The sequence below is a fragment of the Otolemur garnettii genome, unplaced genomic scaffold (genome assembly GCF_000181295.1).
Source record: "Otolemur garnettii isolate 467f Iridium unplaced genomic scaffold, OtoGar3 scaffold00068, whole genome shotgun sequence".
NCBI lineage: Eukaryota > Metazoa > Chordata > Mammalia > Primates > Galagidae > Otolemur > Otolemur garnettii.
Window position 1 is genome coordinate 4,492,123 of NW_003852463.1, and position 23,787 is coordinate 4,515,909.

A 23,787-nucleotide genomic window follows, 5' to 3' on the forward strand; every position below is an offset into this window, starting at 1 on the left:
TCATTGTTGTTTTGGCGGGTCCAGGCTGGGGATTCGAACCCGCCACCTTAGGTGTACGTGGCTGGCGCCTTAGCCGGTTGAGCTATAGGCGCTGAGCCAATCATACACTTTTAAATGGTTAAAGTGATGGATTGCGTGGTATGTGGAATTTACCTCCATTAAAGCAGGATCAACCTTCCCCTTGGAAGTCTTTAAGGGACCTGCCTGAAGCAGGCTGTCCCAAGGCAGGTCTGTCTGATTGGTGAGGCCTGGCTGAGGGAAAGCAGAATGGCTTTGGTGTAGACAATAAGAATTAACATGGTTATGGCTAAGACCTGACCCACAGCGTCCCACTAAATAGCCAAAGCGCTTTCTCTGGAGCAGTGGGCATGAAGGGGTGAATGCCTACCCCAGTGCTGCAGGGCAGGTGAGCCTGGATGGAAGGGTGGCCAGGGAGACTCACGGGGAGACCTCCCGCTAGAGGAGGCTCTGTGACTCTGAGTGGGGAGATCATTTTCATAAAAGAGCCCAGGGCTGGGAAGAAGGGGCCTGGCTTGCAGCCCCTGGTCCTTTGCTGAGCCAACAAGTACATTCCTCTCTCATCCACAAAACAAGGAGTTTGGACAGAGCTTCTGGTCTCCATTCTCAAGGGATCACCAAGTGAACTGACAGGCTGGACACCCATTTTCCCACAAAGACTTACTGACAGCCTTAGAGGTGGCCTCCTGCAAAGTCGGATTCCAAGCCTGGAGTAGAGGAGGGAAGCAGTGAGGGGTCAGGACACAGGCAAGGGATGTGGACAGACTTGGAGAACAGAGACAACAGGGAATCAGCACAAGGAAAGTCATGGGGAAAGGACGGTCTGCGGGAGGGAGGTTGCCGGGGCTCAGGTAGATTTTATGGCAGTTATCTTGAAAACAGTCAGTCATTCTTTCAAGTAAAAACGGTATTCCATAAGAAAAAAAGAAAGAAAAGTAGCTAGTTCAGCTTGTCATTTAAGCAGTCACTCAAGTGCTTTCCCTGGTGACAATCACTATTTTTGACGTATAGCAAAAGTGCTCTAAACATACTTCCCATTTCATCCCATAACACATTATAAACACATGTACTTGAAAATTAAAATTAATAATTTTACTGCTTCATCAAGGACATTCTTAAATAAAGCCAGTTCTTTTTTTTTTAAACCATGAGTGCATGAGATTCTAAAAATACAATGACAAATACAATTTGGTGCCAAGACCTTTGATTAGTATTAAGGCACCAGTATTATTTCCTTCTATTGCTGTTGTGCCAATAGTGAGAATGTCAGCACAGTGAAGAAAAGCACTAGCATCTCAGTGTTGCAGCCATAGTTGTGACCTTTCCTCAGAGAGTCTTGAGGATTCCCCCAGGGTCCATGTACCATGTTTTAAGAACCTCAACAGGTTCTCAACCTTCCAAATGCCACAATGTATTTTCATTGTTAAAAAGGGGTTGCAACCCACAGGTTGAGAATCACTGTCTTAGAGGGTCATGCCTGTAATCCTAGCACTCTGGGAGGCTGAGGTAGGAGGATTGCTTGAGCTCAAGAGGTCAAGACCAGCCTGAACAAGAATGAGACTCTGTTTCTACTAAAAAAAAGAAAAAAGAGAGAGAGAGAGAAATTAGCCAGGTGTCATGGCACACATCTGTAGTCCCAGCTACTCAGGAGGCTGAGTCAAGAGGCTCACTGAGCCCAGGAGTCTGAGGTTGTTCTGAGCTATGATGCCAGAGCACTCTAAATTGGGACAACAGCATGAAACTCTGTCTCAAAAAAAGAAAAAGAAAAAAAGAACCTCTTAGGGGAAACACTTAACATTTCAGCTTCAGTTTCCTTATCTGTTAATACCTACCTTACAAGGGGGCTGTTGTGAAAATTAAACAAGATAGTATATGTGAAGTGCCTGGCGCATGGCATGTTCATTAAATGTGAGTTCACTTCCCATGCCCTCTCCACTGTGCCCCACTCTGATGCATCTAGTGAACTCCTACCAATTCTTCAATACCCAGCTCAGTTGTCCCTCCCCTGATAAACCCTCTCTGATTCTCTCAGAGATGGCTAATTTCTCGCTTTTATGCTCCCTAAGAAAACTATGACCACATGCATTGGAGAGCAGTACAACACTGTGTTTGTATGTCTGTCTCCCCAACTAGGCTATGAGTTTCAGAGGACAGACACCATGCTCTCTACTCATGTTAGTAACTAGTCCACAGTGAGATGCCCAGTAACTAGATGCTGAATGAATGGGTTCCTTTTCTTTCCCAGTTGGTTGCAAGCTCACTTCCTCATGAGATGATAGAAGCACTCTTCTCCTGTTCTCAGGGAACACCCTAAGACTTCATTTATAGTATGACTGTGTTGATGGGTGAGAAGAATGAAAGGAGGCAGGATGTCGGGGAGGCGTCCTGGATGAGGCACCACTTACGTTCTCAGTGCAGGCTGAACCACTTTGAATCCTCTTGCTGGCCACATCAGGGTGGCTTCAGAAAGGGTTAGACCTGTGGCTTTGGAGCTTTTCAAATAACAGCCACTACTAAGGGACCTGAGGAAAGGCTCATAACCTTTCTAGACCTTGGTCCCTAGCAATAATAATAATTGATAATAATGAATGTCTACTGCATAAGGTTTTGAGGGGACATGAAATGCAAGCTAAGTGTCCACTTCCCCTCTTCTGTCACAAGTCAGCCTCCGTGACCTAAAGGAATAACCTGGAAAATTCCATCTGCAGCCTCTCTGAATTGTGTACTCAGAAACTCATTTCCTGATGCTCCGGGCTTCATTAATTAAGCAGGATGTGTGTGCCAAGCCTTATACTAACCATGTTTTAATAATTTTCCACTTTCTACCTTCTCCAAAGATAAAGAAGAACAAAAGCCCTCTCTGAGATTTTACTAAGTCCTGGTTAAAAGGACCAACTCTGGGATCCTCTGGATGACATTAAGGGAGGGGTCACGACAGGTGCTTTCCCCAAAAAGGAACAAGAAAGAAACAAAACATTAATCCGGCACAATTATGTGATGTACAGAAATCAAGTAAAAGGAAGACATATTGATAATTATGGGACAGTTCAGAAAACAGTTCCTCATCATAGATTTAGATGTGTCCTATCCCCAGTAATTCACTTTGGCCTTGAGGGACATGGCTATATGTGTGTAATTTAACAAACCAAATAGTTACAAGAGATGCAGGAAAGCCCAGGGCTCAAGCTGGGAGTCGGGGGAGAGGACCATGCCCTCTCTCCAGACTGCTCTGCAGAATGGGAACCAGGAGGCATCTGTCCCATGATGAAGTCTGGGTGTTCCCCCAGACTGACTGACTCAGCCCGTCCCAAAAAGGCAAACACTGTGTGATTCCACTTATATGAGACACCTAGTGTAGTCAAAATGTTAGAGACAGAAAGAAGAAGGGTGGTTGCCAGGGGATAGAGAAAGGGGGAGTTCCTGTTTAATGGGTGCAGAGTTTCAGTTTGCAAGACAAAAAGCGTTTTGTGGATGGATGGTGGTGATGGTTGCATAGCAATGTAAATGCACTAATGCCACTGACTGTATGCTAAGAAATGGTTAAGGTGGTCAATTTTATGTTATGTGTATTTACCACAATTTAAGAAAAATAAAGTCCAGGTGGGAGATGGTGAAAACACAGGCTGCAGTGCTGGGATCTACTGGTTGGAAAATGGGGAAGGTAGGAGCCATTCTACCTTCCTTTAGGTAACCATTCTGATTCCTTTAGGTCCCAGGAAGCTGACCGGTGACAGAAAATGGGTGTCTCCAGGTTTCTGACGGAGGCTCATGTGTTCTGAAGCTGGTACCACTCACCCAGTGAGGGAGTAGAGAAAGGAAAGGCTCATAAGCTCTCATAACCACCCAGAGAGAGGAGGGGTGATGGAGTGTTCTGGACTCCCAGAGAGATGCACATAGCTGCTTCTGCCCATGAGTCTGGGGACAGGACTTACTCTCAGAAGCTGGAGGGGGTGTCAGATCCTACAGGCAGCTTTAATGTAGCCTTTCATTTATTCCATAAATATTTATTGAGGGCTTACTTTGTACAAGGTACTCTCTGACATCCCTATTAGAGCACCTGTAAGACAAAGAAAGTGATAGAAATTGAAAGTGTCAGCAGACAACCCAAGGGCAGCAGCAAGGGAAAGGAGAAAAGACAGCCCTGGTTTCCAGTGAATAGAATTCTGCCTCACTTCCCTTTTAGGGTACATGATTACCCTGGTACCTGCCTGCCATCTGTGTACACCCAAGAACTGAGCAGCACCTCCCCCTTCATCAGCAGAGCACCACTCCTCACCTTGCCTCAAACGCTCCCCGCTCCCTCTGTCTAAACCTCAGCTGGAACCACAGTCCAGGAAAGCAGTGGCCAGGAAGGGCAGTGGGCCATGGTGGAATGCACTCTGACAGGGGTAAGCTTTATACTCAAAAGGCCAATTAGAACTGTTGAGGATACATATATACAATGTTTACTTGTCAATTAACAAACGGAAGGAACTGGTGAAGATATTGGAAGCACCTCTGACTAATAGATTAATAGTTTAATTACAAATTAAGAAAAAAACAGGCTCGGCGCCTATGGCTCAACCGGCTAAGGCGCCAGCCATGTACACCTAAGGTGGCGGGTTCGAATCCCCAGCCCGGACCCGCCAAACAACAATGACGGCAGCAACCAAAAAATAGCCAGGCGTTGTGGCGGGCGCCTGTGCTCCCAGCTACTTGGGAGGCGGAGGCAGGAGACTCGCTTGAGCCCAGGAGTTGGAGGTTGCTGTGAGCTGTAATGCCATGGCACTCTACCCAGGGGGACAGCTTGAGGCTCTGTCTCAAAAAAAAAAAAAAAGAAAAAAACAAATATTACTCCACCTGAAAATAAGCAAATTAAAAAGTAATTGAGTAAGAATAAATACTAATAGGAAATAACAATGAAATATTACAAATACTGTTTAAGCCTTCAGAAATTAAGTTTGCTTGATAAAAAATGCTTTATGTTAGCAGAATTATAAGAAAATAAGCCCTCGTGAGCTAAAAAATATGATCACATGGAAGTAAAGATGGAAAGATAGAAAATAGAGACTGGGGAAGGAGGGAGAAGAAAGGATGGAGAGAAGTGGGTTAAAAAGTACAAAGATACACTTAGATAAGGCCAGGTATGGTGGCTCACACCCATAATTCCAACACTTTTTGGAAGGCTGAAGTGGGAGGATCACTTGAGGCCAGGAGTTCAAGACCAGCCTGGGCAACACAATGAGACACCAACCCCTATATCTCTACCAAAAAAAGGTAAAAAATAATAGCCAGTAGCCCTGGCTACTTGGAAGGCTGAAGTAGGAGTATCACTTGAGCCTATGAGTTCAAGGCTGCAGTGAGCTATGATCGTGCCACCGTACTCTAGCTTGGATGACAGAGTGAGACCCCGACTCAAAAAAAAATTATACAGTTTGATAGAAGGAATTAATTCTGTTATCAGAATTAGCCCTACTCTGCTATCTCTGTTTTGATAGCAGAGTAGTGTGACTATAGTTAAGCAAAAAGACCCGGAATTGATCACTATGAATTATGCACATGTAACACAATTTTACCTGTACCCCCAAACATTTGTACAAATGATTTTTAAAAAGGAAAAAGAAAAGAAAAGAAACTCTCACACTTGGCTGATAGGAGTGTCAAGTTGGTACAGACTATCTGAAGAGCAATTTTGAAAATACAACAAAGGCTTAAGTATATCTGTAACCCCTGACACTGCAGTTCCACTTCTGGTGTTTACCCTCCCAAAAAATTAAATATGAGGGCAAAGATTTAGTCATCAGGATATTCCTCACAGTGACAGCACAATTGAAGCATTTGATATAAATATAAAAAATGTGATGAAAGCTAAATATTCATCCACGGGGTGTTGAGTAAATTAACTACAGTGCATTCATATCATAAAACTCTATGCAGACATTGTAAATGACTGTATAGAAGAATATTTACTGACATAGAAAGATGGCTCAGGTTTATTTTTAAGCAAAAATACAAATATGCAAACATTTGGGAGGAAAAACATGCAATTGGATTACCTCTAGAGAGGAAGGGAGGGGGATGAGACCTGATGGAGAGGGGCAACAAGCAAGGGTCTGTGGTTCTTGGACTGGGTGATATTACACGGTGTTCCCTTCAGAATTTACTTATTAAAATAGGGTTTCTCAACCTTGACACTATGAATATAATATTTTGGACCAAATAAATCTTTGTTGCAAGTGCTGTCTTGTGCACGGTAGGTTGTTCGGCAGCATCCCTGGCCTCTCGCCATTAGATGTTAGAATCTACCCCCATCCCCACCTCCCTGGCCATACCCCAAACCCCTCTGCACCCCTCTCCTCCCCAGCCAGTGGCAACAAATAGAAATGTCTCCAGACATTGCCAAAAACCCCTGAGGGACACAACTGTCCCCAATTGAGAACAACCTCTGCACTAAATCATCCATTTATGTTTTACATACTTTACTTATGTGTAAAATTCCCTTTTAAAAAAGGGTAAAAAAGAATCTTGGAGTAAATATGTCACATTGTCAACAGGTCAATTTAAGCAGCAGGATTTGGAGCCATTTGTTACTTTTGCCTTGTGCCTTTCTATAATATGTCATTTTTTTATAGTGAGTACATACTATGTTTACTTAAAAAAGATAATAGGCCTTGCACGGTGGCTCTCACCCATAATTCTAACACTCAGGGAGGGTGAGGCAGGAGGACTTTTGAGTTCAGGAGTTTGAGACCCCCTGAGTGACAATAAGACACTGTCTCTACTAAAAATAGAAAATTTAGCCAACCGCAGTGGTACACACCTGTACCCCCAGCTACTGGGGAGGCTGAGGCAGCTTGAACCCAGGAGTTTGAGGTTGCTGTGAGCTAGGCTTATGCCATAGCACTCTAACCTGAACAATAAAAAGAGATTCTGTCTCGAAAAAAAAAACCCCACCAGACAGCTATTTTCGAAGTTTTGATAGTGGCCACTAATATTACCATTCTGCAAATAAGGAAATGGAAATCCAGGGAAGTTAAATGATGTGCTCAAGTTAGTGGTTGTGGCAGAAAACTCCAGTACTTGGAGTGGGCACTGCCATTGAGACAGGTGAATGACCACATCCGTTGAAGGTCCGTTGAAGGCTTTCTAAAGTTATAGTGAGTACATACTATGTTTATTTTAAAAAGATAATAGGCCTTGCACGGTGGCTCTCACCCATAATTCTAACACTCAGGGAGGGTGAGGCAGGAAGATTGTTTGAGTTCAGGAGTTTGAGACCCCCTGAGTCTCAAACACCGTGTAATATCACCCAGGCCAAGAACCACAGACCCTTGCTTGTTGCCCCTCTCCATCAGGTCTCATCCCCCTCCCTTCCTCTTTAGAGGTAATCCAATTTCATGTTTTCCTCCCTATAACTCACTTTAGAAAGCCAGGTTCAGAGAGCCCAGTGCACCTACAGGCAATCTGCCCTACATAGGTAAGTCAGGAGTGTTTCCTGAGGACAGGAGACCTCCTTCAGATGGTTCAGCAGGATCCCCCTGACTCCTGCCCCAAATCTAAAGACCCCTGGAGATGGGGGGGCTGAGAGACAGGGGGAGGAAGAGACACCTGATAGGGAGAGGAAAGGGTCAGCACTGACTCCTGGGTTCCTGCCTGATGAAGCAGGGCAGAAATTCATCACGTGGGGCATACCACATCCCCTTCAAGGAAATAAAATATTCGCACTCCAAAGCAACAGGGATCTGGTTTTATTCTTGGATGAACCTCCCAGCACCTAGAATAGCACCAGGCACATAGTAGATACTCAATAAACATTTGTTCACTGAGCTAAATGCATGAATAGAGGGATATTAATAATCAGATTACAGGACAGAAAGTGGGCAGGATAGAAGAGAAGTATAGATTATTAAATTATTAGGAAATGAAACTGCTTATTCACACAAATTATCAGTCAAAAATATCTATCATAGGCTCAGCACCTGTAGCTCAGTGGCAAGGGTGCCAGCCACATACATTGGAGCTGGCGGTGGGTTTGAAACCAGCAGGGGCCAGCCCGACAACAATAACAACTACAACCAAAAACTAGCCGGGCATTGTGGCCGGCGCCTGTAGTCCCAGCTACTTGAGAGGATGAGGCAAGAGAATAACTTAAGCCCAAGAGTTTGAGGTTGCTGTGAGCTATGACACCATGGCATTCTACCAAGGGTGACATAGTGAGACACTGTCTCAAAAAAATTAAAAAAATTAAAAATCTACCCTAGCCCAGTCACGCACAGTGGTTTTGGTGAGCTAATTAATCAATCAATACAAAAACAAAAGAATGAGCAGTATTCCTTAACAGCTTCTGCCCTGCGGTCCTCAGACTAGGAAGCCAAAAAAATGCTCTCAGACTCCAGCTCCCAGAGCTCATAGTCTATTTTGAGAGGCAGGTCCTGAAATTACATCTGAGGCTGGAATGCTTAGGGAGCAACTGCAAGGGAAGTGGGGCCAGCCCAGGCCCATACATTTTGAGCTGCATATAGGAGCCAACCATACTGTACAGGCTGGCTTCTCCACCCTATACCACTTACAGGCCACATCACTCTCCCCTCTGTGCCATGAGGGAGTTGGGCTCAGGGCTTCTCAACTCGGATTGCAAACAGCTTCTCAACCCAGGTTGCAAACACTTTCCCCAAAACACCTGTGCCTGGGCCCCACCCAGAAAGATTTAGCTTCCCAAGAAAAGGGGACAGAGAGGTTGGCAGTGGTCTTTTTTAAAGCCTCCCACATAATTCTGATGTGAAGTCAGAGTTGAGTGCCCCAGTCCTGAGTGCCCCAGTCCAGAGTGCCCCAGTCCAGATGCTCTGTTGGTTCTGAGTCTGGTTCTAGAGGCTTCTCTCCCCAAGCGTAAGCTCAGCCCCAAACTATACTGGAAAAGTCCTTTGTGGGGGAGCACGTTAATTTCACCTGTCACCACGTCTCTGAACAATTTTTCTCAAGGGGTAGCTCCAAAATAACCTGCTTCAGGTATTTGTTAAATGCTGACTCTTAGGTCATCTTCCAGACCTGCTGGTCAGAATCTCTAGGGATTAGAATCCAGAAATCTGTTTCTCAAGCATATTCTCCAAGTGAAAGGACCACATCCCAGACTGAGCAAGACTCCCAGGCACCTCTGGAAGATGACTAGAGGCTGGACCAGCAGGGGCACAAATGATAGAGAGCAGCACTTGTGCTTAGTGCTGGGACATACTGATAAATAAACAGGACAGGACCCTATTCTCAAGGATCTCTGATATCCTAAGCATGGAGCTGAGTACTAAGCAGATGCTGATGAGAGTGTGCTAGCATCCGTAACAAGGTGCTGTTGCATCCAGAGAGGAGGGGATGATAGCCAGGTGAATCCTGGATGCCTTCCTGGGGAAGGTGGCATTGCAGCTGAGCTTTGAAAGACAAATAGACTTTGAGCACTTAGAGAAGTCACATCCCGTTATACATACAGTATTTCAGTTTTCCAGGGAGGACAACAGTTGCACATGCTCAGTACCTACACCAGGGCAACAGCCAAGAGGACCTTCAACGGATGTGGTCATTCACCTGTCTCAATGGCAGTGCCCACTCCAAGTACTGGAGTTTTCTGCCACAACCACTGACTTGAGCACATCATTTAACTTCCCTGGATTTCCATTTCCTTATTTGCAGAATGGTAATATTAGTGGCCACTATAGGACTATTTCAGGAGCAGCAAAAGAGGAATGAACAGACCAAAAACAGTTTCAAAGCATCCAAAAACCCTACAACGATGTGAGCCCCAGGGCTCTTAGTCTTTAGGGAATTCCTTTACCACAATTTTTTTCTTATGGTTAAGAATTTTACTATCAAAATTATTGCATATCTCTTGTGAAAGTTCAAACGTTACAGCAAGGTGTAAACACTCCAAAGATGATGAAGAAAAAAATAAAAGAAAAGAATAAAGAAACAAAAAAAGGAAGAAAAAAAGGTGTAACTACTCCACTTGAGGAAGAAGTGATACTTCTTCCCTTCCAAGATTCCTCCCCTCTCCAGGTCTGGTCTTGACAGCACCCTGCCCACAAAGAGAGGCTGGGGTCTCTGCCAGGCAGGGTGAGGTGGTGGTCCCACAATTTCTATACAGCAAGGCCTAGACAGCAGCTGACGCCCTTGGGAGAACTAAAGACTTTGTCTGAAGTTTCTCTCACACAATGAGAGAAACCTCATTCACAATTATCAATGAAAACAGCAAAATTTAAAATGTCTCAAGTCATTTGAGGATCTACGGTTATTACTTTGAGGGTGCTTAGGGGTCTGATTCAGATCATAGGTGGGAGCCAAAGGGCACCCTCTGGGCTCCCACTGTTTTCAAACACCAGCCATTTTCCCCTCTATATTTGGCCATCTTTTGTGATGCACATATGAATTTTTCTTAATTCCACAAAGCCACTGAGTATGGCTCTTGGCCAAGTGGAACCCCCCTCGCTCTCCTTATTTATCTTTCTCTGCAGAACTGGAGTCCTGACTCACAGCTATTGTTTCTTCTCTTAATTTTGACAGATCCTTCCTCTTCCCTTTCCCCTCTTGACACACCCTCTTCCATGGGAAACTGCCTTAAAGTGGGGGGGTCAAGGGTGCCTGGGGAGCAGTGATGTGTGATTCCTTTGCTCCCCCAGAGACCATGTCTAGTCTAAACATTACACATAGTGGCTTAGGCTTCTTAAGTTTAGCAAAATATCCCTGACACCCCCCCAAAATTCCTGTGTCAAAGCTATATCATCCTATTCTGTTCCTCGTCTTCCTGATTGAAATATGGCAGATTTAGTATGGCCAGTATACCATTAAAAAAGAGGTGAATGAATGAATTTAAAAGAAACACAATTTTTCAAAGCACAAAATCTACATGTCCAGTTTTTAAGTGGCCCTGATGCCTCTCTACCTTCTGCATCCATCTTCCAACCCATCCTTATCCCAACTGCCAGGTGAGAGCTGGGGCTTTATTCCCTCTAGATATGGATCTTAGCACAGTGATAACTGCTAACATATTATGGCACCTTCAGTTTTCCAGATTTTCAAAGCCCTATGGCATTTATTGTGCCCTGTTTAGTTTCCGTCTCCCCCCTGCAGAAGTCAGGGCGAGGATTTCTGTCCCTGCTAACAAAGGGAGAAACTGTGGCCTGGACAGGGGTTAGCGCCAGCTCGCGGCCCCAGACCCGCTAGTGCGCGCAAGAGTCAGGTGGTGCCCAAGTGTGAACTCTGCGGCCGCGGGTATCTCACCTCGGAAAGTCAGGCTGGCGACAGGGTCGCTACGCCGGTCCTTCTTCCCACTTGGGAGGTTGCTGGCCTTCACTAACAGACAGCACAGCATGGCTCGGCAGCCCCAGTGCGCAGAGGCGCGGCGGGTCAGGCGGCAGCGGGAGCAGTGGGCCCAGGCACCCACCGAGAGAGAGCCGGACTACTAGGCAGCCGCGCCTGAGGCCGTCGCCTTCGCTGCGCCTCCGCGGAAAAGTGGCCAATGTCTGAGAGAGGCCACAGGGAGGACACCGGACACCCAATGGGCGGACCCTCCCCTCCGGCCCCTGCCCAGATCCGCCCTGCCTGCAGCGGGCGGGGCGGGACAGGGATCAGACGGGCGCCTGTGGGGATACTGGTCCCCTACTCCGCGGGCCGCAGCTCCCGGCTGGAAGGGAAGCGCCGCTGACGCTGAGCGCGGACACTGAGCCTCCGATGCAGCGGGCTCCACGCCGTCCGGAGGCTCCCGGGCCCGTGAGCGCCGGTGCCAACTTTGCGAGCCGCCGTGGGCGCTCGGCTAATAGGTGGGAACGAGAAATGAGTGCAGGCGGAAGATGGAGGAGGTCAGCGGCGGGAACGAGTGTCTCCGGGAAACTGCAACTTAGAGCAAGAGCTGAAGAAGTGTGCGGAGCGCACGGGCGCCCTGCTAGCCACTCGCCTGTCCACACCCTCGCTATGACCGCCGCCGGGGAGCCGCTACTCTCTCCTCCTGCCGGCTGCTGAGAGCCCAGGGCCAGGAGAGACCCAAACGCTCGAGCCCCGCAAACCCACCCCGGAGCTTTCTCCACGGCTATCTAGGGTCGCTCATGTCTAGAGGCAGCGATCGGTGTTCAAATCATATTGTGTTCCCTGGAGTACAGGGAACTGTACTGGACATCTTTTGCAGGAAAACTGATGGGATTTGCAGCGAGTTGTTCACTCGCTACCTATTTCGTCCCTTGCAAATCCCCTGCTAACAGTATCCACATCTCCTGCCTCTCCCCCATGGAGAAGGTTGCTTACAGCGTGAACCTTGAGCAGTGTCAGTGGACAGCATGCTTTCTTTCCAGTGTTACGTCTGGTTCTTTTCCTGCTTAGGAACTTCTTGACCACAGGGGTCCTGGCTTCACCCCTCTATACCCCAACACACCAGCACCTAGCACTGGACAGGGCAGGTCCCTCCTCCCACCTGCCAATCCTCATTCTATTATGCCTAAATGCCCTAAATCCTAACTCTCTTTCCCCTCTTATTTTGGAGAATACGGTGTTTTCACGTGGCTAAACCACAGCCCTGGTGAATCCAGCTCTGCCTCCACACTTGCCCCCTAACCACTCAATGTGGAGAACAACACAGCTGATTCTGAGCAGTGTCCCTTGATAGTCACCTCCCCAAACTGAACATCCCTGTGGTGGGCAATCATACTCTCCTTCTCCAGTCTCATCAATCACCCTCTCTCCCAGGTGACTATTTCATACTGTTCTCTCTTCCCAACCTACAACATCCCCTTGCTCAGCCTCACCCTCAGTTTACTTCCTATTTACTGAGCAGAGAACTTCCTCAGGCTCCCAGGCTCCTTTCAACCCCATGAGCATCTGTGCCCAAATCCTCTCAGCCTTCTCTCCTGTTCTTATGAATGAATCACTCGTGATTCCAACTAAGACCAACCCCACACTTGGGCATAGATCTCATCTCTCTCCTTCATTCAGTGACAAGTCTCTGAGAATTCTCCCCACCCCACCCCTGCATTACCAAGTTTTCCCTGCCTACTGAGCCAGCACTGTGCCAACATGATGTAATCATGCTCAATAAAGCACATCCTTCAGCAGATGTCCCCGTCAGCTACTAGTCACTTCTCTCTTCACAACAGGACCCTCTGAGAGAGTTGTCCACACTTTGTGTCTGATCTTTCTCCTCCAGTCTCTCTTGAAACCACACAGTCAGGCCTTCAGCCCCACTACATCACTAAAACTGCAAATCCCAGCTCGGCGCCTATAGCTCAACCGGCTAAGGCACCAGCCACGTACACCTAAGGTGGCGGGTTCGAATCCCCAGCCCGGACCCGCCAAACAACAATGATGGCTGCAACCAAAAAATAGCCGGGCATTGTGGCGGGCGCTTGTGGTCCCAGCTACTTGGGAGGCAGAGGCAGGAGACTCGCTTGAGCCCAGGAGTTGAAGGTTGCTGTGAGCTGTAATGCCACGGCACTCTACCCAGGGGGACAGCTTGAGGCTCTGTCTCAAAAAAAAAAAAAACTGCAAATCCCATCAGTTTTCCTGCAAAAGATGTCCAGAATCTCACCATCTCCACTGTAACCACCCTGGTAGAAGCCACTGCCATCACTTGCCTGAATCACTGTAACAGACTCAACAGTTTCCCTACACACACCTCCTGCTCTGCCCATGTCCCTCAATCTATTCTCCACTCAGTCAGCATGACTTGGTGTCACTCTTTAAATCAAAGTTCTCCAATGGTACCATCTCACTCAGAGCAAAACCCAAAGTCTTCCACATGACCTTCAAAGCCCTGCCTGACCTCACTGACCTCACTAGGACTCACCTTTCTTCAAGCAAGCTAGCCCCTATAGCGCAGTGATTTTCAACCTTTTTTATCTTATGGCACACTTGAACCTATAGTTAAATTTCTGTGGCCCACTTAAGTTATGTTGATCAAAACAAAGATAAAAAAATACTATGCTTTCAAAAATAATGTCATTAATGATCTTTAAAAATTTCCACCACACCAGTGTTGAAAATCACTGCTCTAGCTATTCCTCAGCCGAGTCAGGCAGCACCTCCTCAGGGTTTTTATGAGATGTTCCCTTTGGCTGTAATGCTTAACCCTTCCCTTCCTTCTGATGTCCACTCCCATGGGACCCCCTCTGGCCATTCAGGTGAGAATTTCAGACACCCCCCCTTCAATCTCCCTTTCTTGCTTTTTCTTGAGCACTGATCACTATGTAATGTATGTATTCTTTTCCACCTTCCCCATTGGAATGTCTGCTTCAAGATGACAGAGATTCTTCTCTGCTTTGCTCACTGCTGTCTCCTCAGCCCCTGGAACAGCACCTGGTACAAAGTTGGTTCTCCATCAATAGTTTCTAAATATTTGACTGAAAGAATAAATGAATCCCACATGCATTCACCAGTCACCTCTGACTTCCTGAGAATGAATCACATCCCTTCCCTCCAGAAGCTCATGGTCAGGAGGTAGAGACCACAGAGGGCAGCAGTCACATCTGCAGGCACAGTGGGAAGGGCTCTCAGGGGAGGTGGGAGGCCCATAAAGGAACTGGCAATTCCCAGTGGGGTGGGATGTGGGGTGAAAGGACAAGAAGGAGAAGAGAAACTGAGGTTGTCCTCCCCAGCATCTTCCTCAGCCATTTAGACCTTCTCTTCTACCTCCTGACTCCACCCCCTCACCCACTGTCAAGATGAGGTAGACACCTGGCTCCTCCCCAACATCCAGACCCCTTTCCTCCCTCCTAGTGGAACCCAACTGCCTAGGTACCTACCCCCAGCTCCAGGGTGAATCCTACTTTATCTGAACTCATTTCCTGGCAATGAATATTGGTCTAGCAACAGGCGTCTGTTCCTAAGTTGTTCCCCTGAAGGGACAGATTTATACACCATGAATAGAGAAGCCCAATTCCCTCATCTGTGCGTAAGGAAGCTTATAGTTCTGACTGCCAACCAAGCCAAGGATGTAGCAGACACCACAGACAACAGACCAAAGAGAAAAATGGAACCTTGCTGGTGTGAGGTAGCATGAAGCTATAGTTCCAGCCACATGGGAGCCTGCAGCAGGAGCATCACTGGAGTCCAGGAGTTCTGGGCTGTAGTGTGCTATGCCAATCAGTTGTCCACACTAAGTTTCGCATCAGTATAGTGACCTCCCAGGAGTAGGGGACCCCCAGGTTAACTACAGAGGTATGAATCGACCCAAGGCTGTCTCAGTGACCCAGGTATTCTCAGTGTATACCACAGGACTGGCCGGGAATTGGCTTACTGGACCCTGCACTTGGCTCCCAGTACCAGTTCCACCCATGGTGAGTTTAGCCAGAGGTTCTCAAAGAGGACAGTACTTGGGCGGCACCTGTGGCTCAGTGAGTAGGGCGCCAGCCCCATGTATCAAGGGTGGAGGGTTCGAACCCAGCCCTGGCCAAACTACAACTAAAAATGGCCGGGCATTATGGTGGGTGCCTGTAGTCGCAGCTACTTGGGAGGCCGAGGCAAGAGAATCACCTAAGCTCAAGAGCTGGAGGTTACTGTGAGCTGTGATGCAACAGCACTCTACTGCCACGGCACACTACTGAGGGCAACAAAGTGAAACTCTGTCTCAAAAAAAAAGAAGACAGTACTGCCCCCCAGGGGAATTTTAGATATTGCTAAGTTCTTTTTCTTTTTTTCCTGTCACAGTGATTTCCTGGCTTTGCTCTTCCCCACAACACCCTACCCTGGTTTAATCTATCAGAGGCAGCACAGGAAATCAGTAGGGGACATATCTAATAATTCCAGAGGAACATTCCGAGGGACTTATACAAACCATTGGCTGGTTTCCAAGGAACCAGGGCTCCACACACCTGTTCTGCAAACCAGAAAAGCAACAGCTGGCGACAACAGTCCTGCACACATCCTGAGGCCTCTTTCCCACTGCAATCTCCAACTTCCTGGCCTGGTCGCTGTTCATTGCCCTGCACTTCTCCCTTTCAGATAACTGACTGCTCCCTTGCAGACTTCAAACCAGGGCCTGGTGACTCAATGGGGTTTCCTTTCAAGAGGCCTTGTTGTATAAGAGGTTATAAATATAGAAGTATATAGAGGTTATAAATAAACCTCTAGGCTGGTGCCTGTCGCTCAGTGGGTAGGGCGCTGGCCCTATAAACCAAGGGTGGCAGGTTCAAACCCAGCCCCAACCAAACTCAAAAAAATTAGCCAGGCGTTGTGGCAGGAGCCTATAGTTTCAGCTACTTGAGAGGCTAAAGCAAGAGAATCACCTAAGCCCAAGAGTTGGAGGTTGCTGTGAGCTGTGACACCACAGCACTCTACTGAGGGCCATAAAGTGAGACTCTGTCTCAAAAAAAAAAAAAGAAAGAAAGAAAAGAAGCTCTAATGGAGAATGTGGCTGAGAATGCAACTTTTCCTCCCATATATATCCTCCCCTATTTGTCCCTGGAAATTTTCCATAACGTACCTGGGCACATAGCCATCCAATAAAAACACTGCATTTCCCTGCCTCCTTTGCAGCTAGGTGTGGCCATGAGACCAGCTGATGGTCAACAGGAATGAGCAGAAGGGAGGGTTGTAGCTGCCTGCTTGTGTCCTTAAAGGGAAGGGCATGCCTCCCCAGCCCCTTCTTTCCTCTGGGTGGAATACAGGCTGTGGTAGTGAGCCATCATAGACCATGTTGTAAAAGGGATCCCCTGGGGATGGCAGAGCAGCAAGACAGGGGGAATTGAGGTCCTGGACAGCCTTATGGATCAGAATCTTACCATCCAGGACTGTCTATCAACCACTAAGTGAATGAGGAAAACCATCATGATTACACCACTGTTATTAGGGCTCAGGTACAAACAGCCAGGTCTGCATCCCACCTAAGCCTTTAGGTATAGGAGCTCCTTGACATCCTAGACTACTCTAGCCCCACTATGAAGGCAATAGGCATAGCTTAGCATAGCAAGCCTAGTTTTTATTTATATTCCAGGCTTACTGCAGTGTTTCAGGGCTGACAGAGGTAAGGTGGGGAGGGGATTAATGCTCATATAATCCTGATAGTGCTGACCGATGAGCCCAAGGGAAAAGACACTGGATGCCTGCTCTCCAGAGAGCCCAGACGCAAGGTCTCTAGGAGGAAATGAAACACTGTACATCAGAGGCTGTCATTGGTATCCCCTAGGACACATCCAGCCTACAGACATGTTATCCTTGACCAATACAATGTTTTATAATGAAATTGTATCTTACTTAAACCTTAGAAGATTTTTCATAAATCTGAATTTATAGCTTCTCATGAAAAATCAGAGAAGGTGGCATGTGGGCCCCAATTCCCTGCCTAACACTGACCAGCTGGCACCTGTGGATGGGCTATGCCCTGTCAACTCCCCCGACTCACCACTGCATACCCAATACATGCAGATAATTTTCCTTCTAACCAAATCTTAGGTCACCTGCCAGGCTCCTGTAGGCATATGAGTCTGTGACCTCTGTCACTTATTTGGGGTCCTACCTCCCTGACCATTGAGGAAGGAGTGCCTCAAGCACCTGACAAGGCCCCTTCTTGCTGCTGGAGTTGAGCCAGTTCACTTTCTCTGACCACATTCTCCTAGTGACTGGGGCTTTGTTTCTTCACAAGGCTCAAACAAGGGGTGTCCAGGAGGCAAGCAAACCCTGACTCTGTGCTCAAGGACATCAACCTTGAGAGGTACACTCTGCATGAGTTTCCAGAGCCTAGTGGGTAGGTAGGAGAGGAAGAGTGAGACTAGGGAGATGGCATCAGGAGATTTTGGGGTCCTAGAGTGAGTTATCAGAGGAATATTTGTTCCCCCAAAATGAAGCACCGTTGTGTAGGCCACAGCCAGCCATCAAGCAAGTAGACAAATGCCTTCACTTTGGAATGGGCTGCTCCAGGAGGGGCACCTAGAGAAGGCAGTACCAGTGTCCCCAGTAGCAGATGGGATGGCCACTCCCTGCTCAGCCAGTTGTGTCTAGCCTGGCAAAACCGTGGATGAACAAAGAAAGCTGATAAGAGAATTGACCAGGCAAAAAAAGATATTTAAACACTTTTTGCATGTATGCAATGACTTCTTAGTATAGGTACCATAAATATTAATAGTAAGTATTATAATAAATAAATACATCATAACATATAAGAATGCTGAGTGCCAGGCACTGTTCAAAGTGCTTTATACAGACTAACACATAAATCCTTCAGAACCATCCCTCCAAAGCAAGTATGTGCCGTTATTATCAATACTTTACAGATGAGAACACTGAGACACAGAGCAGTTAAATTTATTCAAAGACACTCAGCTGGAAAGTAGCAGAACTGGGATTCAGAGGCACCAGCCACATTCAGATTTAAATGAGATACAATTTTGTTATTAGTTCAAGTTCAAGGTCCCATCAGTTGTTCTCTCCCTTCTTTGATGCTCTCATCCCATAGCCTGTGACCAAAGCTACCAGGTATCTGCACTCTGGGGTGGCCCACACAGCTTTTACTTTAAACTAGACTAGCTGAGCTGGGGACACACAGTTACACTGCCCCCTCTGGGAGGTACAAGAGGACCTGCCATACCCACCACAGGCTGCCCACCTGGTGCCATCAAGTACAGGAGGGTGATACAGAAGGTGAGGGACCCCTGAGATAAAAAAGCATACTCAAGACCACAGCACAAGAGCCGAGGATGTCTGTGCCTGGTGAGCAAATAGCAGCAACAGGAACATGTCTAATGTGCCAGGGTGTGAAACGTCAACGTGCAAACCAAAGTAGGCTTCAGGGACACAGCCAGGCATGGTTTCAAGTCCTACCCCTCCACCTTTTATTGCTTATCTTTGGTAAATCAGAAGTAAAGAGAGATGTAGAAAGTAGAGCACTTAAAGACAGGGGATATGGAAAGGAATCTCTGGGGCCAAACTGCTTAGGATTGAATCCCAACTCCACTACTTGGCAGTGTATAACCTTAGGCAAGTTACTTCACCTCTTTGTGCCTCATTTTTTAATCTGTAAAATGGGAGTGACGACAGTTGCCACTATACATGCTTGCCAGGAGGATTAAATGAGGCATGTGTATATACATACATTAATAAGTGCCTGGGACAAATTATTAAAAGGTCATGATGTAGCTCAGGTCATATGTCTATTTAGAACAATAGTGTCTGCCACATAAGCACAGAATCAGTTAAATAGATCTCTTTTGTAGAACTGTTGGGAGATTTTAAATAAATAGTATTTGAAAATAGCACATTGTTTGTGTTTAATGAATGTCCATTCCCTTTCCTTGTGATGAACAATACATTTTAAAAATCAGAATGCAGCTCAGCACCTGTGGCTCAAGTGGCTAAGGCGCCAGCCACATACACCTAAGGTGACGGGTTCAAATCCAGCCCGGGCCTGCCAAACAACAATGACAGCTGCAACCAAAAAATAGCTGGGTGTTGTGGCGGGCACCTGTGGTCCCAGCTACTTGGGAGGCTGAGGCAGGAGACTCGCTTGAGCCCCGGAGTTAGAGATTGCTGTGAGCTGTGATGCCACAACTCTATCCAGGGTGACAGCTTGAGGCTCTGTCTCAAAAAAATAAAAATAAAAATCAGAATGGGCTTGGCTCCTGTAGCTCAGCATCTAGGGCACTAGCCACATACACTGGAGCTGGTGGGTTCAAATCCAGCCCGGGCCTGCCAAACAACCCTGACAACTGTAACCAAAAAATACTCAGGCATTATGGCAGGCTCCTGTAGGCCCAGCTACTTGAGAGGCTGAGGCAAGAGAATCTCTTAAAACCAAGAGTTTGAGGTTGCTGTGAGCTATGATACCACGGCATTCTACCCAGGGCAACAGCTTGAGACTCTGTATCAAAAAAAAAAAAAAAAATCAGAATGCTCCATCTTTTGGTCATTTGTCTTACATAGTGTTCCCTGCAGCCTTGCACTCCTACTACTGTGACTCAGCTCCAGGTTGGATACACCCAGCACTGCCTCCCTGTGCTAGCTCAAGTCCAGGGTGCCCTGGGTGTGGGCAGTACATAGTATGCTTTCCGAAGGACTTTCTTATTCATGAACCAGGCATCCTGAGAACAACAGAGGGCACTGATGATGTGGGCTGGGCAGGGGTGCTTTGACCAGGCCCCTGCATTCTTCTGGATCTATTTTTTTCAACTGCAAAGGGTGATATCATTGTTCTTTGGCCTCACAAAGCTGCTGTGAGCATGAAATTATGCATACAGAGGAACCAGGAGGTATTGTTATGGGCTATTATAATCATGTAGCCAAAGGAGGAGCTTTATCGGACAAAAACCTAAAGAGTCTGAGAAGGCCAGATCCAAGCCAGAATCTAAGGAAGGGCTTTTTTATGGGGGTGGGGGGTTTGCATGTTTTGCTTTGAAGCATGCTCCTGAGACCAGAGTCTGTGTAATCATTCACCAGCCTGACCCTTGCAGGAGGAGGAGAGGGAGCAGGCCTGAATGCTGAAGGAAGGCCAAATTTGGACATGGGTTAGCAACTTGGCTAATGCAGGAGGTGAAATGTGGCCAGGGGCTGGGGGAGGGACTGCATTCCCTGGGACTTCCTGGTAGTGACAGTAATGACTGGGAGTGAGCCTTCCCAGGCTCAGAGGCTCCGGATTGATCCCCACAGACAACATACTTCCTTTCTCCACAGTGAGCTCTGGGCTCTGGGAAGGGAGAGTGCACTCAGAGGAGCCAGGCAGTGGGCAAAGGGCAGGCTGTGGACAGGCAGGGGAGGAGCCCAGTTAGAGACGTGAAAATGGGAGGATGCCTTGAGGATGGGGGGATACTGCTCCACAGACAGGCCCTTGGGGCTGAAATAACGACAGAAGGGAAGCCATACCAGTAGTATTTCCTAGAGAGGAAGCACTTCTGGGCTCACCAAGTGTTTTGCATTTATTATTCATCCTTTCCTTTCTTCCAGGTTTCTGAGCCTGGATGAAGTGAGGTAGAAGGTTAGTGTATTGAGTGTATGGGGAGGCGGGTGTGGTCAGAGGGAAGGTGGAGGCAAGTCTAGTTAAGGTGAGTGAACACCAGTGGACAAAGCCCCTGAGAGCAGGGGCTCTGCAAGCAGGTAGGCATTTGCGGGCTGCATAGCTGCAGAGGGGACTGTTTTGTAAATCCTCCTCAGCCCTCAGGCTGGGTGTTTGGGTGGGAGGCAGCTGCCTGTCCTCCCTGTCTGATGATAGACTCCTCCCTCCCCTCAACCAGGGGAATACCGACAGCAACCTAGAGGCCAGGGCCCCCCAGTCAGGCAACTGAACAGGGCCGCTGACCTGGCCTGGAGAGAGGAAGCATGAAAAATCCTCACTAACACCCTTTCCTCTCTGCTGGAAACACCTTGATAAAGCTCATTTCCTGAGGCCCCCAGAGGAAACTGGTTGAGAGCAGCATTTTAGGAAAAAAGCACAGCTGGAGTGGCACCCTCAGCTCACTCCCTCGGTTCCTCCCGTTGGTGTGCACTGCTCGCCAGGCTCCTTCTGGAGCTCGACCCCAGTCCAACAAATACAGACACCCCCCACCCCAAAATCTCACATCCAGAAGTGGGTGTGCCTGATGGGGCCCACCTGCAATGCTGTGGTGGACATGTCTGTGTTCTCAGAGCTGCCATTGCTTGGAACATCCCATTTGCTCCAGTGCCTGTGCGTCGTGCACGTAAACAGGCACATCCAGAAGTTGGGGAAACAGAAAGGGGACGTCTGTGTTGGATGGCCAGAGGGCTGGGATGAAGTGAGACCAGAAGGCAGACCTCGGGAGATAGGGAGTGGCAAGTAGAGGGCATTAAGAGGAGAACCCTGATTGGGGGAGGCTCAAATTCTTACCTCCCAGTTCAAAGACCCAGCTGTGTAGACCTCAGCTCTGGCTTGGCCCTGAGGGGTTCCCCAAGAAGTAGACAGGGCCAAGCCCTGCCCTCCTAGGAAAAGTCCAGTCATGACCCTGTGAAGACCTTCCTGTGGGTGGTCCCAATCTGATACTGGACCAGGTTCCCCTGGTCAAGGAGGCCCCTCTCTGGAATGGAAACGGATATTACACCCCATATTCTACCCTCTACATGCACCAGTTTAATGGAGGCAGGGAGAGAAAGTACCTAAAGGTTGGTGCTGCTGACAGCTATACCCAGTTGCTAAATTTCCCCCATGCTGTGCCCAAAGCAAGAGTTTGTAGAAGGGTGGGAGGTGCCCCCCATCCATGGCCACCAGCCTCTTGTGAGCAAAGGCTGCATGGGCAGAAAGCAGCCAGGCCCACGCCAGGGAGGGAAGAGAGCTGGGTTATAAATAGGCCTGAGACCAGGCCTTCCGGGGAGAGAAGGGGAGCCTGCAGTACAGCGCTCTGCCCTCTGCAGTGCGAAAAACCTCTTCTAAAAAGGTCCTGAGGAGGTGAGAGGAAAGGTGCTGGCCTACCTCAGGCCCTCCTGGCCTACCTCAGTGCCAACCCGAGCTCAGCGATACTCAGCCACCTCCCTCTCTGCTCTCGAACTCTCTGCCTCAGTTTCCCTCTAAGGCGCTCTTCCCCCCAGGATGTGTCTTTGCAACTCTCACTCCAGGGCCTACTGGTGGACCAGAAAGTCTTGTCTGTCACTTCCAGACGCTCTCCAAGGTAGAGAGCCGTGACACCCCCTTCCCGACCCCACCCGATCCCCAGAGGAGTGGCGGCCCCTCCTACCTGCAAACACGGCGGAGCAGTAGGCATCGCTGATGTCGGTGTCCGGAGTGCGGACGTTTTCGGCGTAGAGGATGAAGACCCTCAGCATGCCTGGAGCGCCTGGGGCCCCCGTGCGTCTAGGGCGCGAAGAGGGCCAGGGAAGGTCCCGGAGGGCTGACGTGCAGGTCGTGGGTCCCCTCAGAGAAGAGGGCTGGCGGAGCAAGGCCTCCTCGGATCTCTGGCTCCCGGCTCAGAGCTGTTGCTCTTAAAGGGAAACAGGACACCCGCGGGCTGCTCGAGTGGACTGGCTTGTCAGCGGGCGTTCCGAGAAGAACAGGGGCTTCTGCTCATCTTCGCCCCCGCCGCCTACCCGGGCTCCTTTGAGCTGTAATCTAATGCTCCGGCCGCGGAGTCTCCCAATGACACGGCATTTTACACCTGGCCAGTGGCAAAGCGCACTGGGCGGTGGCCGCGATGGCCCGGGGCTGGACCAGCGCTCCAGGCGCCCGGCGTAGCCCAGATCACTCTCTCCGATGTCAGAAAGGCTCGGCCCCTCCCCTGACCATCCACGGAGCGCTATGCCAAGCCTGTCACCTCCCTCCGCCCCTGAGCAGTCTCTTTCCATAAGCCAGCCGGACAACCCTGGGTAGGACGGGAGATCCCAGGGAAGGGCTGGCAGCAGGCACAGAAGCCCGAGGCTGATTTCCATTGCCACTGCCACTTTAAAAAGTTTGCCCTCACTTCTCTGGTCGTACAAGCAACACATGCTAATTTTAACACAAAAAGCATAAAGAAGAAAATCTCTGCTTCTGAGTAAAACAGTATTAACATTTGGATATTTGGAGGCTTTTCTCTCCAAATGTATGCATATATGCATGCGTTAGAATACTCCCATCTGAGTGTGTATGCAATCTGTGCCCCACAAGCTCATGTAACACTTCCTTGTATCATTAAAAATTCTTCATGAACAACTTTTTCAAGAGCTAAGTAATTGTCTGTCATATGAACGTGCTAGATTCACAAAGCTTTCGCCTATTGTTACACATTCAGGTTCTTCCTAGATTGTCAATATTATAATAGTCGGCAGTTTGTTTAAAATAAAAATGGATATAAACTCATCTTAGTATCAATCTTCCCCCTCTCCCACGCCCACTAGTTCTTCAGATTTGTTTCCTGG

At 48.2% G+C, this 23,787-nt stretch overlaps 1 protein-coding gene across 14 annotated transcripts in view; it reads right to left on the reverse strand.

Annotated features, from left to right (window-relative positions):
- The window catches only part of DYSF (dysferlin), a 215,241-nt gene extending 192,194 nt beyond the window's left edge, over positions 1–23,047 (reverse strand). For 4 of the 14 annotated variants that reach the window (XM_012807420.1, XM_012807419.1, XM_012807414.1 and 1 more), the window contains exon 1: positions 22,632–23,047. In XM_012807420.1, the coding sequence (XP_012662874.1) occupies positions 22,632–22,719 (88 nt within the window). In that variant the 5' untranslated portion in view covers positions 22,720–23,047. Of the gene's footprint in view, positions 1–11,259; positions 11,488–22,631 lie in introns of those variants that run through there. The other 10 variants (XM_023515275.1, XM_023515274.1, XM_023515273.1 and 7 more) reach the window with 3 other exon arrangements.
- Between the last annotated feature and the right edge of the window lie 740 nt (positions 23,048–23,787).